Raw genomic sequence first — 19144 nt, 5'->3', positions numbered from 1 at the left:
GAATCTTCTCAAGATAACAGAGCTCCAGCGTCTTCAACAAATTCTCTGTGAATGTCAGGTTTTTAAATTGCAACTCATTTCCGCCATAGAAACAACTGAGTAGTATTTTTCCTTTTTTTTTTTTATTTTTTTTAGAAATTGGGGAGTCTTAAGTTCGTATCGGTTTGATGCCGGACCAAATGGAGAGCAACTTGCTCCCTTGATGGTCCACGGACTCCTCTTTATAGTTTTAACGCTCAAGTTTCCAAAATTAAAAAAGGGATTGTCAAATGTGCTACTCAGTTAAAAGAGAGACGAAGGCGGCTACAGTTTCTTACCAAGGCAAAGGCAACTCTTCAGACGCTGCCTCACCTCTGCCCTGGGAGCAACGTGACCGAAACGGCTCGTAGATGTTATGCGCTTCCTTTTGGTCTGAACTGTAGGCGTGGGCCAACACAAACAGCAACAGATTATCTTTAATGGTTTCCCTTGTTTTCAAATCTTCCAAGGAATGGCAGATAAGACCGAATCTTAGAGGCTCTTATCTACTTTAGATTCGACTTAAAGGGATCGAACATAAAAAATCAATACTGTCATGTTTTTACTTTCATTTTCATCCTTATTCGCATCAACTCAAGATATTAACTACTCATTAATTCACAGAAGAAATACAAAAAACCCTCGAAGAATCAATGGCAATGTCTGTTGATGAACGAGAAGGTCTCGCGTTAGATATCTACCGTGCTCGCCACGCTGCTGGAGGCGGATCGAGTACAATAAATAGTGCTGGGACATTAAGTCGAAGAACAATAGGAACTTTAAGTAGAAAACCACCGCACGGACCACCGCCAGCACTAGGAAAAAGTCCACCACGACCATCACCAGCATCTGTGGCGTATCACAGCGACGAAGAGAGCTTAAAATGCTACGACGAGAATCCAGATGACAGTAGCGTTACAGAGAAACCATCAGAAGTCAGTTCATCGGATTCACAGGTAAATAGCTGATTTGTGTTCTGTTTTGAACCAATACACTCAACGCCTCTCCTTTTTCCAGCACTCCGAAAGTGAAAACGAAAGTGTTCGTTCCGACCCACATTCGTTCGTTAACCATTACGCGAATGTTAACGATTCTCTACGACAATCGTGGAAACGGCAGAAGCCCGTTCGAAACTACTCAAGTTACACAGATTCGGAACCAGAAGGGGTGACTAGCTTGAATGGAGGTCAAATTATCGTTAACAATATGGCACGATCGAGAGCTCCGCTGCCGGGCTTCTCATCGTTTGTTTGACAATCAACAGAGTTTTAAGTTGATTTTCCTGACGAAGTCACTTTTGTTTCCCATTATCTCAATATCGCCATCGTCGTCATTATAAGAGATGCAACACACAAACACAATATTTATCATTGTGGACTGTCTTTCAATCATCTCTTTTATTTGTGATAAAAGACTTTTTCTTATTTATTCATAAGCGTAACTCACTAAGCAACTATACTACTTACGTACTAAACGATTTTTTACAGAAAGAGGACATTAGGAATACAAACATCTTTCTAGCCTTTACGATAATCTAAGTTTAAGTTTAGATAGTGTCGATCAATGTGGAATTGAAATCATTTTTTGTATAATTATTTTCGAGTTCGAATCGTTCGAATGCAGCATATCACTAAGCATCTTTTCATTTCGAGAAACTAAGAAAGTTGCGTTTGTTTCACGAAACCTGTACGGACCATGTTTTTTCTGTAAATACTAAGATATTGAATATGAATGGACTTAAGTCATTTGCATTTATCCTTCCTTATCCTTCGAGAGCAGTGAAGTATGATTACTTTTGTATTTCTAGTAAGGCAAGAATCTAGCTGAGAAGCAACAACTCCTTACAAAGAAACGGAACAAAGGAAACTCTACAATTTTAAGAAATACGAACACTTAAATGACTGATTATTTCGTAGAATATGAAATTAAGTTAATTTTATACATTTAGCTAAATGAAATTTGTATTAGTGTATTAACTAATTGAACGATCCGAAGAAACAAATTGGAAGATAAAGAACTTAGCGAAGAATCAAGTGAAAATGTGGTAATTCTAGTTATCCCATATTTTTGTGCGAAAATGTAAAAAAGCATATTATGATAGCTCAAATAAATAGCATCTGTCGTTGTTCTATGATTGCGTTCGCGAATCGAACGTTCCATAGAGGAAACTAGTTCATGCTCAAAAATAAAGTCGAGTGTATTTATTCATAGTATCCAATCTCATCTCTCATTTACAGATTCATCCCACATTCTCCTCATCCTCCCTCCATCAACTGCGACCTATTTTCGGGCCTGGGTTCGTGAATACTCCTTCAGCCTGAACCACAAACTTTCTGCTGGGTTCAAGTCGGGAGAGCTGCCACGTCGATATGTTAAAATATCATCAAAATGCTCGTAAATCGCATCGTAAGTTGTGAAAAATGTGTGCGATCGACCTCCATCCTGCATCAGATCGTCTTATCTCCGTCCATAAATTTATCATTACACTAGTTAACAAAAAAAAATTGGACGGACACTCTGATGGATGACTGTGGCGCAGCAGGGTTAACAGCATTCGAAATTGATTTCGACATTTATTTCGAAATTCGAAATTTATTTCGAATGCTGTTAATTCGACTGTCAGATGCCAACAGCGGTGTTCTCCGTGGTGGAGTAGGCTTGGAAATGAAATGTGAAAAATAATTGAAGTTCAAAAAGTTAAGTTGACAATGAATTCTCAGCTAAACGAATTATTAAAAAGTTGTACAACTTTTCGACTGAGAGAGCCTCGCTAATTATTCCTTAACTTTATATAAATAAAATTATTTAAGCTGTGATTTGTAAGTTTATTATAAAATGTCAAGGCTCCGAATCTGCTTCCGATTGCTAGCGATATTCATATCCAATATCTAGAAGAATCTAGAACAATCAAGTCATATCAAGACAAATGTGGTGACCCCGAAACAAAAAGTTAGAATAACAGATCTTTGTACTGTCAGAAAACTCCGCCACCATTGTTGCAATTCTGACTCGCAGCAGCGAACCTATCATTTACCACATATTCAGACCCACTCGGAGAACCGGCGCATCAAAAGTCCAACGAGTGCGACGACCTTTCAACATTCGCAGCAGCAACCTAGACAACGAACGATTATTTGGCAACCGCGGCCTCAAACTCACATAGGACCACAACTGACTTCATCTCAACAGGCACAACAGCATCATTCGAGGTCACAGATACAAAAACAGTCCCCATCTCATCCGCAGCAATCAGTGGTGTCGATTTGAAATTTAGTTGGGCCGCTGTCGATCACGTCGACAAATGGTTTCTCTTCGTCAATCTCCAAAATCGCCCCAGGAATAAAAGAACTTGTTAGAATAGTTAACATATTTAAAAAAAAACTAATCTTAATAATCATCATAAAACCGCCGCAAGAGATGGCGTTGATACTCTTTGGATTTCCGCTCTTTTGGCGAGTTTTCATTTTGGTCTGCGCATCAGGCGTCAGGCTTCGGGGTGCGCCGGTGGTCTCTTTTTCTGTTGAATGGGGCATTTGTGGGTACGGTCTGTCGTAGTCAGAGTAGGGCCTTTTAGCTTTTGTTATGTCAATTGAGATTAAAGACACGGCAGGCCCATCGGACCCTCAGGTGACCGTCCTCGCTGTGTGGGTTTCTCCTTTTTGGTGACGGAATCCGGAGCTGTGATTCGTCCATCTGGAGGCGCAATTCCAGATGTCCGGAATCACAGCGGACGCAACCAAGTTTAACCACGCCATTGTAGGTCTGGATGAGGAGACCATCCTCCATGTGGCAGACATTGTCAAAACGGCCTCTTACAATATACTCAAAATGGAGCTAATTAAGCGCCTGTCAATAAGTGAGTCAGCCAAGCTGGATCACTTGCTGGCAGGTTTGACGTTGGGCCATCGAACTCCCAGCCAATTGCTTCGCGAAATGAGGAAATTGTATGGGAGCAAGATCGACGAAAATCTGTTGAAGTCGTTCCGGCTGCGACGGCTTCCGGAGAGCACCCAGGCGGTCCTCGCGTCCGTCTCAGGTTCTTTGGAGGTGCTGGCAGCTGCGGCTGACAAGGTGCATGAGGTTCATGTGCGTCCCACGGTAGTGACCGTTCAGCAGCCTTCAGATGAATTAGGCGAGCTGAAGCTTGAGATGGCCGCTCTTGTAGCCAGCATGGCAGAGATGAGGGCGACGCTGGACGCTCAGCGTCCGGCGGCGTTTGACTGGTGCTGTTTGATGTTGTCGGTTGGCTGGTTGTCGGTGCTGACGTTGCCACCATGTACTTCGTCTTGCTTTCATTAATCTACAGCCCAAGATCTCGCGCCGCCTGCTCGATTTAGTTGAAGTAGACTGTACATCTCGGGTTGTTCTTCCTGTAATATCGATATCGAACTTGAAGAGGATGGTGCCTCTTGCAATAACATTTGCATCGCGGATCACTTTTTCCAGGGCCAGGTTAAAAAGGAATCATGATAGGGCATCCCCTTGACCGTTGTTAATGCTGAATAATCTCGAGAGTGATCCTGCTACTTTTATCTGACCTCGCATATTGGTTCTCAGAGGTGGCGGCGAGGAAAACGGGGCGGCAACCCTGTCGGCTGAACAAAAACCAAGTGGTCGAGGAGAACCTCCATATTGGTGGCACCGGGAGACGCTGTACTCACTTTGACTTACCGGCCGTGATGCAGTAGGCGAATGCTCCAAAGGCCTAATCAGGGCGATAAGATCCAACTCTGCACGGGGACTCATCTGAAGTGGTAATTTGGTCACGAAACTTCACCAGGGGTATACTGGTCCCATGGGAACCGAGATGGCCACTGGACTCTCATACTTCGGGTGAACTCCCGTTGTATGTGAGTACAGCTCAGTTGTTTACGGCCCCCTAGTGGGAGTTCCATGGGGGTTATGGTTATGCTCAAGCGAGAAGTGACCTTCGGGCTTCGGCGTGGTGTTGCGTTTCAACACGGGTACCGTAATCCTTAGTTCGGTAGAGATTTAGGTAGGTTTTCCATCCCACAAAATGAATGCGAAGCCATACCCTTGGTATATACTGGTACCGTTGTTGCTTGTCACAGCGGGGCTCCGATTGTGGTCACAAAATCAATCCGTGTCTTAAGAAAACCGTGGGGTTAAGTCTCCACGACAGGTACCTACGTTAAACACCCAAGGTCTTAACTGTCAGCGCAACTGAAGTCGAGGAGGCAATAAAACGAATGAAATCGGGGAAAGCCACAGGACCTGACGACATCGCATCTGAGCTCTGGAAAGCGAAGAGCTGGAACTCAACACTGTGGCTCAGTGAATTATTTAATCGGGTTATTCAGGAAGGAAGAACACCATCTAACTGGCAAGAAAGTACCACTGTTCCAATATGGAAAAAGAAAGGTAGCAGATCTGGTTACTTTCTCATACCATGAAGATTTTTGAACGCATTCTTGACAACCGTATTCGCGAAATCGTTGAAATAACCGTGAATCCAGCCGGATTTGTCAAAAACTGCGGAAATACTGACGCAATACACGCTGCGCGGTTACTCATGGAGAAGCATCGCCCTCTATACATTGCATTTCTGGATCTGGAGAAAGCGTTTGACCGTGTGCCACATGAACTCATCTGGTATGCATTAGTGCCAGAAGAACTCGTGCGCTGGGTTTAGTTGCTCTACCACGATCCGAAAAATAAAGTTCGAAGTATGGCGGGTGTATCAAAACCGCTTCTTGTCTCTGTTGGTGTTCATCATGGAATCGCCCTCTCACCACTGCTCTTTGTTCTTGTTATGGACACCGTGACACGGGATATCCAACGTGCAAATGATGTTTTCCTAGCATCTAGTAGCAAAAATGATCTTGAGCAACTTGTCCAAAAATTGAATGATCACCTCATGCAACACGGTCTCAGATTGAATCTAAACAAAGCTGAATTTTTGACAACTGATCCCCATAAGACAAGCACAATCATTGCCAGTGGCAGGGATCTGAACAGAACTGAGCGATTTAAATATCTCGGGTCAACGCTATCAGCCAATGGAGAACTGTGTTATGAAATTGTTTCACGCATTAACGCAACCTGGATGAGTGGCGTTCCACAACTGGTGTTCTTTGTGATCGACGTATCAACGAACGTCTCAAATCTAAAATTTACCGCAATGTCGTCCGTCCAGTCGCTCTCTATGGTTCTGAGTGTTGGCCGACAATAAAAGACAATGAGCGGCGTTTTACGGTAACCGAGACAAAGATGTTGCGGTGGACTAATGACGTCACACGATTTTATCACATTCGAAATGAGGATATCCGCGTTCCTTATGGGACAGCACCAACGTAGAAAAATTGTGAGAGAGAGAAGTCATTTGCCAAGATTCGTCTGAACATCGAAGTCGATGGTAAACGACCAAAAAACAGGCCGAAACAACGGTGCGTTGATACGCTGGATGGTGATTTAAAAGCCTCTAGATTGCATCCAGATCAGGCATTTGATAGAGCGAAATGGCGAAACCGATCACGACGAGCCCCGCTTGTGAACGGGACAAAGGCTGAAGAAAAGGAAGAAGTTTGTTTTCCAGCAGGACTTTCTTTTCGGAACGAGAATGGTTATTGTATATGCCGCCCCAATCGGTGAACCTTAAGCTATTGAAAATTTGTATCATTTGCTCGAACTCCAGATGATTTCCTGATTTCCTGAAGGCATTATCGGCATTCTTCTTGTTAAGCTAATATTTTGGTTGCAAATTCCACTTTATACAAACCCTGGGTCTGGTAACAATGAACTCTCATGTATAGAACTCAATAAATTTTCGATCAATACAATTTATTCTTAAGCCAAGAAACAACAATGATTAACTTTATAGTTTTCTTTATTTTTTAAGCTTCTCGTTTGTCCGCTTTTTTTTTAATAGTAGTTGTTCTTTTATATTAGAAGGCAGATAAAATTTGTTTTCTATCTATAACGCGATGAGGAAGGAAGCATCTTACCCCTGGAATATCGAGAGGCGCAAAATAAAACATAATATAAAAAAACAACTAATGATTAACCGCATTCTGGGTAAAGCTTTCAAGCATTAGCTATATTAGGAATAATAGTTTTGTAAATTTCGATTCCTTTCAAATAAATATCTGCGTCAATGTATTCGTCATTGTCATGCAGCAACACAGGAGTGTTATTCATGGGTGAAAATCCAATAGCAGGAATACCGGCCGCTCTGATATAACGACTGTCGGTAGCACCCGGGAAAATTAACGTCCTACTTTTAAGACCTCTGAAAAAAGGAGGAATGATTAGCTCAAAACATATCATGATTTTAATGACTTACAAAGAGTCGAGGGAACCTTTGAATGCTTTCCAATATATGTTACTATCATCAATCGGCGTTGGTGGCACGTAGGGCTCCTTGCTCTCATATGTGATTTCGATACCGCCGCCGGCTTCTTCACACCATTTCTCCAACTGTAGAAGGAAGTCATCATAAATGAAATAATAACCAGAATAAACCACATTCAACACCGAAACCGATAGTCAATAGTTGATGTTAGGAAGTTATTTGTTAGCCTGAAGTTAAACAAGCGGAGGAGAGCAGGTCCTTTTATTGACTAAAATTGTATTGTTGAAAATCACATATACTATATTTCGGGAACAAACTGTCCCCTCCATGAAAGAAGAGAGCACCCTGATAAGAGGGACAGTTGGTTCCCGAAATACAGTATATATGATTTTCAACAATTTAGTCAATAAAAGGAAATAATCTGCGAAGTTAATATTATGGTTATGCCTTCAACTAGCATGATTCTAATTTTCCGATAAATTTTCGTGAATACTGAGCATTTTCTTACCTGTTTAATGAACTGCTGGTGATCTACATCAAGAGCTAAACGCACATCGAAGGAAACCATCAGTTTTGGTGGCACAATGTTGTTTAGGATTCCTCCCTGTACGCGAGTAAGGTTCACTGTCGTCACATTACCAAGATTCAATGAGCTATTGTTTGCCAATTTTTTCACTTCAGCTTCACGAAAATCCATCATTCGATCAATAATGTAACGTAGTTTCACGCCAACGGTGTTCTCATGCAGCAAAGATCCATGACCAGCATTTCCAGAAATGTGGAACAGGATAACTATGGAAAATCTCATTAAAAACCTATCAACTATGTTTAGGATCGGTAGGAACTTACACCAGATACTGCGTTCTGCGTAAAACACGTCGAAGGTTTCATTTGGCGATGCAATACCTTCGTCTAATGCGAATCCTACGTTCAGAGCTTTAAAGTCATCAGTTGGAACAAACTTGGCCATACCAGATTTTCCACCGATTTCTTCATCTAAAAAATGTATAGAATGGTTTAAACTTCAGCATTATTTTCAAAAATTGTTCTAAAATAGACTCCCCGCCTAAATTTCACTAATGACGGAAATCACTTCTATGATGCAATCTAACAAATCTCTCAAAGACCCTTTTTAAGGTTTTGTTTGCAAACCAAAACCTTATTAAAATCGGTTTAATGTCTGTCTGTCGGTCTGTCTGTCTGTCTGTCTATCACAGGCACTTTTCTCAGAAACGGCTATACCGATTGACTCTAAATTTGGTGAGAAGATGGGACCTGTGGACCCCCAGACCTGTAATGAGTGATATCCTTCTACGTTGAGATTTAGGGGGTCACCATACATGTAAAAGGGGGGTGTAAACATTTTTTTCACCAAATATAGTCATGTGGGGTATCAAATGAAAGGTCTTAATTACTTTTCGAAGTCAGACTTAGTTTTGAGATTTGTTAAAAAGGCGAGGAGTGGGAGGGATGGAAAGTGATGATTTCTTTAACGGACCCATTCTCAGAAACTACCTAACCGAAAAATCTGAAAAAAATCAAGAAACTGCCTCTATATGGTGCCCAGGCCTCAAAATACTCTCCATACCGATAACTGTTCAAATTAAGTTAATAATAGTATATCGCCATATTTTTGGGAAAATTGAGTAAAACTCCCCTTAAGTTTATCACAGAGTTATAAAAGCTGGTAATAGTATAAAATATAATATGAAGCATATTATTTCCAAGTTTGATCAAAATCATACTATTAGTAACAAAGTTACAGTACCTCAAAGTTGTCTTTACCGTGTAAATTTACAATCCGAAGTACTAAATCTGACATGCTAAATGCATATTCTTAACGGGCTACGTACATTTGAACGTAGGGATAGTTCTACACTCAAATATACTCACACAAGAAGCAAACAAAACCTTTCATACCTGAAGCTCCCAGTTTCCAGTTTCCTGACTTGTTTAAAATTATCAGCATTTGAAATTTCAACAAAATTCAAATATACTGAAAAGCCCGCGCCACATTGTGGGACATCACAACTCGAGCCAAGAAACTTCAGTATCCCGGCAGCTGGCAGTTACTCATAAAAATATAAAATTGTCAAAATTAATTTGCCGAGCGAAATGCCAAGGAATTAGAGATAAAGTGCAAACCCAAAAATGAGGAGAAGGAAAAATTTGAGGCCCAGTACGGATAATCGGCGGGAGTCGTCTGACTTGCTGACTGGGTCAGGCTACCGCAATAGACAGCACGGCGTCGAAACTGCTAATCGTGGGATGGTTCGACGTCTAGGCGCCACGACGACTAGAAGCATTGCTCTGCCTGCTGCAACTGTTTCACCACAATCTATGGCGACTACTTCAGTACTTCGCTTAGGGAGCGGATGACTGATTGGTTTGAATGACCGAAGAGATCCTTCATGGAAAATTCGTTTGCAACGTCGGCAGGACTCACTAAAGCAGGACATTGCTACCCTGATTCAAATCAGCACTGGCAATGCCAACAGGTGAGAAAGAAATAAGGTGCAGAGGGTTTATAGGAACTATACTATACTATGGTTGCTTTGCAGGCTACCTGCCCAGCACACTGAGCATGCTGTGTGGATCACCGTCGAAGGCACCCCCCATGTTACTACGCCTGGCATGAATTTTGCAAATGTTACCGAAGAAGAACTTCCTCTTCGGTAACATATTAGCCATAAACAGCTCAGAAAACTGGAGGAGCCCTGGTCGATCCTAACCAAAGTTTCTCATATAAGAAATTTACCAATATACACAATCGCAATACCATAGCATAAATCACGTCATCAGTCGGCCGGAGGAATTTCCATCTTTCCCCACTGCGGGAATTACCTACCTTGTCCTAAAAAAGTACACGGTGGCAAACCCCGCGGACAAAAGATCGATTACTTACTTAAAAACTCTCTGCAAATTCAAAACGTCCATTATTAGTGTAAAGATCAATGTGCACCTCGAGATCAACAACGTTCTGTCTAAGGAGCAGAAAGGCTGCCGATTCGGATCAAGGGGTTGCAAAGAGCAACTCATTATCGATTCGGTAATTGGAGGACCAGAAACTAGAGGCCAAAGAAATTTCTTTGGTTGCTATATCGATTATGTCCAAAGTCTGTATCGCATTGATCCCAAACTAATAAAGTTATCGGCAGCAGTCATCGAAGGATGGCATACCACCTTACCAGTGCGTTCATCTGAGAGTGCCAAAATGTCAGAGCCCATCCGTATACGGTATTAGGACTGGCAAGTTCTAACAGATCGTCATACACCACACAATAAACCTGCCGGGCTCTTAGTTGATCAGACGGGTCTCTCCGCCTATATTATTCATGTTGCTATCCCCCATAATAGCAACGTTGAAAGGAAATACGCGAAAGAGAAGATGAACTATGAGCGACTGGCTCGGGAAACCAAAGAAATTTGGCGTCTTGAGAAAGTGGTTGTAGTTCCCATAGTGTTGTCAGCTACAGGCTCCCTCACGGTTTCCCTTGATGTCCTGGGACTATAACACAGTCTGGATCAAACGATGCAGAAATATACCATTCTTCATACGTGCTCGCCGGTGCGGGGCGGCCACCGCCACCAGCGCCCCTTTATAATTTAAGCAGGTAGGGAGGATCGTCCAAGGCTAAATGCTTGACACTAATCCGGCATCTGCCGAGATTGTGACAACTCGGAAGAAAATAATCGTTGGCGCAACAATTCAATTGGATTGGAGCACTTCATTCTAGACTGTAACGGCATTCTACAGGATTACAATACCCTACAGGAGGCAATTTGATCCGCATTGCGCTCGCCCGAGATAATTACCCTGATTTGACTCAGGCACTCATTCACAGCTGATTCGACTGGTATCCGTCGTCAAATCACGATACAAATTGCACAAAGACCAGTGAGGTTTGAGCCGCAACCTTCTGTATGGCAGCCTTGTGCTCTAACCACTCAGCTATCCGGACATCAAAGGTAAGAGAACACAATTTTAAAACCCTTAAAAATGTCTCTTATCTAAGACCGAAAATCACAACCGATAACAAATACCGCGATGAAATCCGCGCACGGTAGTTAAGAGCCTATTCAGCTTAGAAAACTGTTCCGCTGGAAATGTTTCATCGCACGGTCAAAGGCCCTACTTCCTCGAGGACTTAGCAAGAAAAATTATGAATTCTTAGCCGCGTTCGAAAGAAGAATCCTTCGAAGAATATTTGGTTCCTTAAATGAGGATGGAGCGTAGCGTATTTAATGACGAAATGATACCTCTTCAGACGAGCCCACTTTCAACCAAACATTACCATGTGTTGATCGAACGCCGCCACCTATCAGCGTTGATGAATTTCAGAACATATAGGGGGGCCAATATAGACTCGGATCACTATCTCGTTGGCATGGCGCCCCAAGCTGACTGACAATCAAATGAGAGTTAAGATTGAAGCCATCTACAACACAGCCCTCTGCGACACCTATTAGAGGGAAATGGATGCCGCAATAACCGCAGTTAACAGAGATCCTGGAGATGATCTTCACAATCACCTGAAGAACGTTATCATAAATACGGCCAAAAACATACTTGGCCCCAGCCGCAAAAAGAGTCGGAAAGGCTGGTTTGACGATGAATGTAAGCTAGCACCGGAACCGACGCGAGCACGCGCAGAGACTTATCACGAATTCCGGCGAGCGGAGAAGCAACTTCACAGATGGAAAAAGGAAGCCTGGGAGAACTAACAGGTCTGTGAACTCGAAAAGTACAGGGAGCAACCGCACCAGGCGCACAAGTTTTACCAACAAGTTAGCAGGATGAAGCTTTACCCACCTCGATTTTCATCCTGCCGAGTCCGTGCAATTCATCGACTTAAAAATCGTAAGTCGCCTGGAGCCGATGGAATTACAGCCGAATTGGTTATATATGGAGGCGACCAATTACACCGAGCGGTTCATCAACTGATGCTCAAGATGTGGGACAGCGAATCAATGTCTGACGACTAGTAAAGAGTCATTATTATCTGTCTCATACATAAAAAGGAAGATATCACACAGTGCAGCAATTATAGAGGTATCACGTTGCTGAGTACCATCTATAAGATATTCTCCGCTATCTTGCTAGGCCGAATAGCCCCAAACGCTCAGAACATCATTGGCCCATACCAAAGAGGCTTCACTCCAGGCAAATCAGCAACAGATCAGATTTTCTCTGTGCGGCAAGCAAAGGAAAAACTGTTAGAATATGGACATCAATTGCGCTCTCGTTTCATCAACTTTGAAGCCGCCTATGATAGCATAGCCAGGGTAAAATTGTACACGACCATGAGAGAATTCGGTATCCTAACGAAATTGACAAGACTGACTCTGACCAGTGTGCGAGGTCAGATAAAAGCAGCAGGATCACTCTCAAGACCATTCAACGTCAACAACGGTCTACGACAAGGTGGTGCCCTATCATGCGTCCTCTTTAACCTGACCCTGGAGAAAGTGATCCGTAATGTTGAGGTAAATGCAAGGAGTACAATCCTCTTTAAGTCCACCTAACTACTGGCCTATGCTAGCGATATCGACATCATGGGAAGAACCACCCGAGACGTACAAACTGCCTTCATCCAGATCGAGCAGGCGGTAATCAGCGCGAGATCTTGGGCCACACATCAATGAAGGCAAGACAAACTATATGGTGACAACGTTAGCACCAAAAACAAACCAACCAACAACATCAAACCGCACTGGTCAAACACGAAGAAGAATACAATTTCGAGACCGTTGACAATTTCTCCTATCTGGGGTCGAAAATCACAACCGATAACAGCTACGATGATGAATCCGCACACGGTTGTTGTCAGCCAACAGAGCCTATTTCAGCTTACAAAGACTGTTCCGCTCAAAACGTCTCACCATAGGGTCAAAGCTCTCACTGTATAAGACAATGATCTCACCAGTACCTATTCCTCGAAAATTTGGGTTCTTAGCAAGAAGAATTGCGAACTCTTAGCCGCGTTCGAGAGAAGAATCTTCCAAAGAATTTTTGGCCCCCTACATGAGGATGGACGACTCCGTAGCCTACATAACGACGAAATCTATGAGCGATACCATGACCGTCCAGTTGTGGATAAAATCCGGCTCAATAGGTTACGGTGGACGGGTCACTTAATCCGTATGGTTGAGGATGATCCAGCCCGGAAAGTCTGTAAGGGCAATATCTATGGTAGAAAAAAACACGATGCAGACCCTGCCTGAGATGGAGCGATGGCGTAGGTTAGGGCGCCAAACAGCTTTTAGGGATATCGAATTGGTGGACCTCGGCGCAAAACCGGGATGTCTGGAGTTCCTTATTAAGGCAGGCCAAGACCGGTTACCGGTTGTTGCGCCGTTGATGATGACCAGAACACCAGAAATCGTACAAAAAATACAGAATATCGTATTGGAAAACCGTCAAGTGACTGAAAAAAATTTTATAGAAGCTCTGGGCATCTCATTGGGCAGTATTAGCAATATTTTGACTGAAGTATTAGGTTTGAGAAAGCTGTGTGCACAATAGGTGCCGCATTCGCTAACAATGGAACAAAAACGCATTCGAACGCGACTTTCTCAACAACATTTAGAGCGTTTCGTAAGGATAAAGCGGATTTTGTACGTCGATTCATCACTATGGATGGACGTGAACGGTGTGAACCTGGTTCTTCGGCTCCGAAACCAGTTCGTGTCCAAAAATCGGATTCAAAAAGAAACTGGTAAAACTATAAATTCTGAATATTATTGTAATCTTTTAGACCAGAGAAATTGTAAGAAACGTTGACTTATAAGGTTCGCAGGCATCATTCCTTCGCTAGTAATAGATGGAATAGATGCCCTGGGTCTACATATTCGGAATATATATCGCGCATGCCTAGCACACGCTTATATTCCAATTAAATGGCGTGATGTGAAGGTGTTGTTCATTCCCAAACCAGGAAAACCCACCTACACAGACGCAAAAAGCTTTCGACCGATCAGTCTAACGTTCTTTCTGTTAAAAGGACTAGAAAGACTAGTAGATCTGTTCATAAGGGATACACACATTCCTAAGTGGCCACTTCACCATAGACAACACGCCTACCAGAAAGGCAAATCCACGGAGACAGCACTCCATGAACTTACGGCAAAAATTGAAAAGGCGACGTTCGAAAAAGAATACGCCTTAGGCGGATTCATGGACATCGAAGGTGCTTTCAATTATGCCTCATTCGCGGCAATTTGTGATGCGGCAAGACAGCATGAAATCAAATCGCTGCTAATCAGTTGGATCCTTCACATGCTAGAATGGAGAAAAATCCACATATCGGTCGGCCAAAAGTCTATTAAAGCAGGATGTCTCAGGGAGGGGTTCTCTCTCCACTGTTATGGCTCTTGGTAATGGATACCCTGCTGTGACTCCTGGAGGACAAAAAAGTCTTCGCGCAAGCATTTGACATACACTGTCGTAACCACCGAAAGAGAAGAATGGTCGACAAATGGCCATGAGGCTTTTCAGATTACAGACTTAATAATCTTCACCGACATGACAGTCATGGAGGGTGAATCGGTCGCAGAGGTGTTCTCGGAGAATCCGATTGTAGAACCGGCCCGACCCCTCGGAAAAATGATCACCACACTCCAAGCAGAGATATATGCCATTTGATTGTCCGTAGAAAAATGTCCGCTACAAAAGTGGAGGGGTCGCACTATCAGCATTATCAGCACTAAATGGCAACGACATATGAAGCCAGTTGATTTGGAGTTGTCATCAGGTGCTGCTGAAACTTGGCCGACTGAACGAAACATTACTGATGTGGGTGCCGGGGCACTCTAACATCGCTGGTAATGAGGAGGCTGACAGACTGGCTTGCTGAGGGTTTGGATCCACAATGGTGGGGCCAGAATCGGCTCTTGGAATCCGACAATCTACTGTCGAGTCTACTTTGAAGGGTGAAATTGCAAGGATTCACGCAACCGAGTGGAGAAATTTGGACTCTTGCCGGCAGACGAAAATCCTTGTGAAAGAGCCTAGGGCCACTAGAGCGGCAATTTTGTTGTCCCTTAAGAAGGGCTTTTAACGGGACACTGCACCTTAAACTACCATAGGGAAAAGATTGGGGTAGTGGTTTCGGCTATGTGAGGAGGAGGAGGAGGCGGCCCTGCACTTTTTATGCAGCTGCCCGGCATCCTCAGATCTCAGACGAAGACACCTTGGCAAGGTTTTCTTCAATGAAGAATCTGCACACTCTCTGCCTCTGGAGAATGTTCTCAGATTCGCTAAAGCCTGCGAACACCGTAGGCGGGAAGCCATTGAATAGGCAACTTTCAGGGATAGTACAATGGGCCTAACAATGGCGTGACGGCTTGGAGCTGGGGCTCCCCCAGTAAAATAAACTAACTAACTATAAGAATTAAATTGAAAATAAAACTATTTTTGATCTAAGCTCAAGTTGAGGCCTACGTCGCGAGACAAGCTCAAAGGCGAAAACAAACATCCATGACAACCAGGAAAGGAACCCGTAGTAATGAGAACGAGAGGCTGACCCGCAAATAATTGAACCATCGCACTGCCAAACTAATATCTAATTTTAGGCAGAAAGTATGTTGATTACATTCATATTCCGAGAATGTACCTGTTAAATGCTAATCCCAGAAGGTGCATCGTTTTTTAGAAACCTAATGATTACCCTTTTTCATTCCAAAGGCGAAAGTCTGAGTTTCCCAAACTGTCGAGAAATGATTTAAGATAGAGTCCCTCGGATTGACATCTGAGGAAGAGTTCATGGAGGTCTTTTCAATAATGTAAATATCAGACGATAAGGACAATGATAACACTTTAATTTGGTTAACATTTTCTCCATCCAATTCGAAAAAGCAACCGCTTTTATAGGTTTATAACGACTGCCGCTTTTTTATCAATCTTTATAGCTCAATGTGTCCAAGAAAAATTACCTTATCTTCCGTTGAAGTTAGTAATAAATATGCAATTTATCTTTTTCAAGTTTGAAGTTAATCATTGTAAACTACGTGGAAATATACTAGATATGCACATGAACTCGTAGAATATCAAATAACTATTTTGTTGAGCGATTTCGCTTAAAGATAAGTCAATAAAGCTTTGTTATAAAGATCAAGATCTTTTTAAAGAAGATAAAGATAATATCAATCACTACTAGTAGACGTGATCATTTCTTCTGTATTCTGGATGGAGTTTAAGACAGACGCCTTGATTTATGAAGGAGATATGAATACATATGATTGCAAATAGGGAGAAGTATCTTAAATTATGAATTTAATTTAAATTTTCCACTTAGTCTTTCAAGTCATGCATGGTAAGATTTAAGGTGAGAAAAGTATCTATTTTCAGTGCCTTCGAAAAAATCAACTAGGAAGGCATGCTGCCTTTGAAAGTATTTTTTTTCGTAGTGCCCTCTGAGAATCGAAGGCGTTTGAATCCCAGAAAGGTCAATTATAGCGTCAATGGCTGGACTTCAATCGTTTGTTAAAATCAGTTATATTGCGAATTCAGGCAAAATGAATCAATTTTGTGAGAGAGAATTAAAAGAAAATTACACGCCCTCAATGCTTCCGCTTAGCGGTTGCCACCTCGTCAGCGCATTCCCAATTATTCCGTTTGACGTACTCCCAATCTAAGCTGATTACCTGACTAGACTTTTAATGGAAATTACCAAGAATAAAGTGTTTTACGTAACTCTCCAAAGTTAACTCCACTTCGAGCGCTAAACATGGAAAATTGCTAAGCAAACTCCTTCGGAAGAACATTGTGAGTAGCACATGGAAAACTAGAATATCGAGTTTGAACAAGAGAAATTGGCGAGTGACCAAGAAATTACCTCCCTTGGTCTACCAGTAGGAAAAGGCTTACCTGCAGCAAACATGATGTGAATGGTTCGTTTAAATCGCTTTCCCTCCTTCTTGAGTGCCCGAATAGCGGCCAAGTACTGCATTCCAACCGACTTCATATCTTGGGTACCACGGGCAAAAATCCTCCCTTTCGAGTCAATTTCCGCTCCAAATGGGGGATGTGTCCACTTTTCAGGATATACAGGGACAACATCCATGTGAGAATTCAAGACTATGGAAGGCAATTCCGGTTGTGTTCCAGTCCATGTTATGATCACTGTTGGCTTTTTCGGGTCCGTGGGGTGGTAAATCCTAATCGGCAGCCCAAGATTTTGTGCCTGGCGCTTGAGAAATTCCACGCAGGGTTCTGAAAAAGTGTATTTAGATAAGGATCAGAATCATAAACCAATTACACCCTGGAATTCTCATAGTACTGATAAAAATACAAACACTCACCGTAATCCACATCGGGATGGGTGCTCGGAATTCTCAGATACTCTTGAAAGAGCTTTATCTCTTCGTTATTTTCCCACGCAGCCATTTCTATGTGCAGCTATTCCACTTGGAGACTAGAGAAAGTTCAGCGCTAGCAGTCTGCTCGCGAAACACCAACTGAGCAATTTCTCCGACGAGCGACTGTTTTAAATATGGACTCCCAGCTCCAACCCGATTATGTACGGGTATTAATCGAAAATGATAAGCGACTTTTATATTACACACTTGAGAGCTATGGCTGAGGTTGTTAACCCAAAAAAATTATATTTTTGTGGACACTTGATTTGGATGCGTTCAAATAATTACATTGTCCCCACGTGAATGTTTATATCGAAACCGAATGCACGTAGTTGGTCAATGGAAATTTAGTTTGCGGCTTTGGCCCAATGTTCCAGTACTTGAATTCGTAATCATGAATAGTGACCACGGGCGACTTCGAAATTATCGAAGGATTAACCAAATGATGAATGTAGTCACGAGTGGTAGTGTAGTAGCATATCTTCCCTCCACTTATGAAAAGAAAAAATGTGGGAGAAATATGGATAACTCTTAACAAATAAGCATATGATTTTCACCAAGCAAATTTGTTAAAACTCCCCAACTGCGGCTTTTATACCTCCAGCCTGCAAGTGGAGCTGGCGCCATTCACGCATTTGTATCTTTTACATGCTTGGTTGGTGCTGCATTAAAGTTATTTTTTTTGGGGGTAGGGTATGTGAATGCATTTACGCACACAGTGTTGGACTCCCGATTCGGCACATCGTCGGACTACCAATTAAACACCTCCCCATCGTCAGAGAGCTAACCTGGAACCGTTTGTCACATTACTTCGGGTTAGTCCTCGAACTCTCCCGCCTTGCGGAGCCTTCAAATCAGGGAATTCCTTTCACCAACGGGAGGGGAGAGGAGGAAGGGACCTGTCAGTTCAAGGAACCCCCTGCCATCTGGCTCCTCCACCGATCGAGTTCTATCTTCTTAGCAACGAGAAGGGCCCGAAGGTAATAGGCAACACGGTTCCACCTGTCAGCAGTCCTCAGCATCTCTTCGACAGTGTTGTCCGGAGAGAGATCCCCTGTGTTTAAATAGAGCTGCTGACGAACCCCATCCCACCTTCCACAAGAAAAAAAAGTGTGGTAGGCGTCGTCCACAAATCCATTGCATAACAGACAATCCGGATAACGCGCCTTTCCAATCTTGTGCAGGTAAGACTGAAAACTTCCATGCCCACTTAAAAATTGGGTAAGGAAATAGTCAGCCTCACCATGCTTCCGATTCAGCCACGCACCTAAGTTGCCGATGAGCCGGGCAGTCCATCTGCCTCTAGTTTCATTTTGCCACGAGAGCTGCCACTCGTCTAGAGTGCGTTGCCGTTCTTCGCGAGCAACCACCTCCCTTGGCTCATTTCCCTTGTGCTTGTATATGGCCTGACGCTCCCTAGCAAGAAGGGCAATGGGGATCACTCCCGCGAACACC

At 42.9% G+C, this 19144-nt stretch overlaps 2 protein-coding genes across 12 annotated transcripts in view; one reads left to right on the top strand and one right to left on the bottom strand.

The window, feature by feature from the left end:
• LOC119656708 (protein sidekick) overlaps positions 1–2208 on the top strand; it is a 475605-nt gene extending 473397 nt beyond the window's left edge. For 10 of the 11 annotated variants that reach the window (XM_038063229.1, XM_038063228.1, XM_038063227.1 and 7 more), the window contains 2 exons: positions 643–974; positions 1036–1272. In XM_038063229.1, the coding sequence (XP_037919157.1) occupies positions 643–974; positions 1036–1272 (569 nt within the window). Of the gene's footprint in view, positions 1–642; positions 975–1035 lie in introns of all 11 variants that reach the window. The other variant, XM_038063218.1, reaches the window with a different exon arrangement.
• Positions 2209–6872: 4664 nt separating this feature from the next.
• Positions 6873–17831, bottom strand: LOC119658059 (aminoacylase-1-like). Its single transcript, XM_038065311.1, has 6 exons — positions 17633–17831; positions 17199–17543; positions 8180–8326; positions 7839–8122; positions 7322–7455; positions 6873–7267 (listed from the first exon to the last, which is right to left on the bottom strand). Exons 1-6 carry the CDS (start codon positions 17715–17717, stop codon positions 7063–7065), a joined length of 1200 nt encoding a protein of 399 aa, XP_037921239.1. The 5' UTR covers positions 17718–17831; the 3' UTR covers positions 6873–7062.
• Between the last annotated feature and the right edge of the window lie 1313 nt (positions 17832–19144).

This window comes from Hermetia illucens, chromosome 5 (genome assembly GCF_905115235.1).
Source record: "Hermetia illucens chromosome 5, iHerIll2.2.curated.20191125, whole genome shotgun sequence".
In the NCBI taxonomy this organism is placed as follows: Eukaryota; Metazoa; Arthropoda; class Insecta; order Diptera; family Stratiomyidae; genus Hermetia; species Hermetia illucens.
Note: the sequence above shows the minus strand (reverse complement) of the source record. Positions and strands in the feature narration are given on the sequence as shown.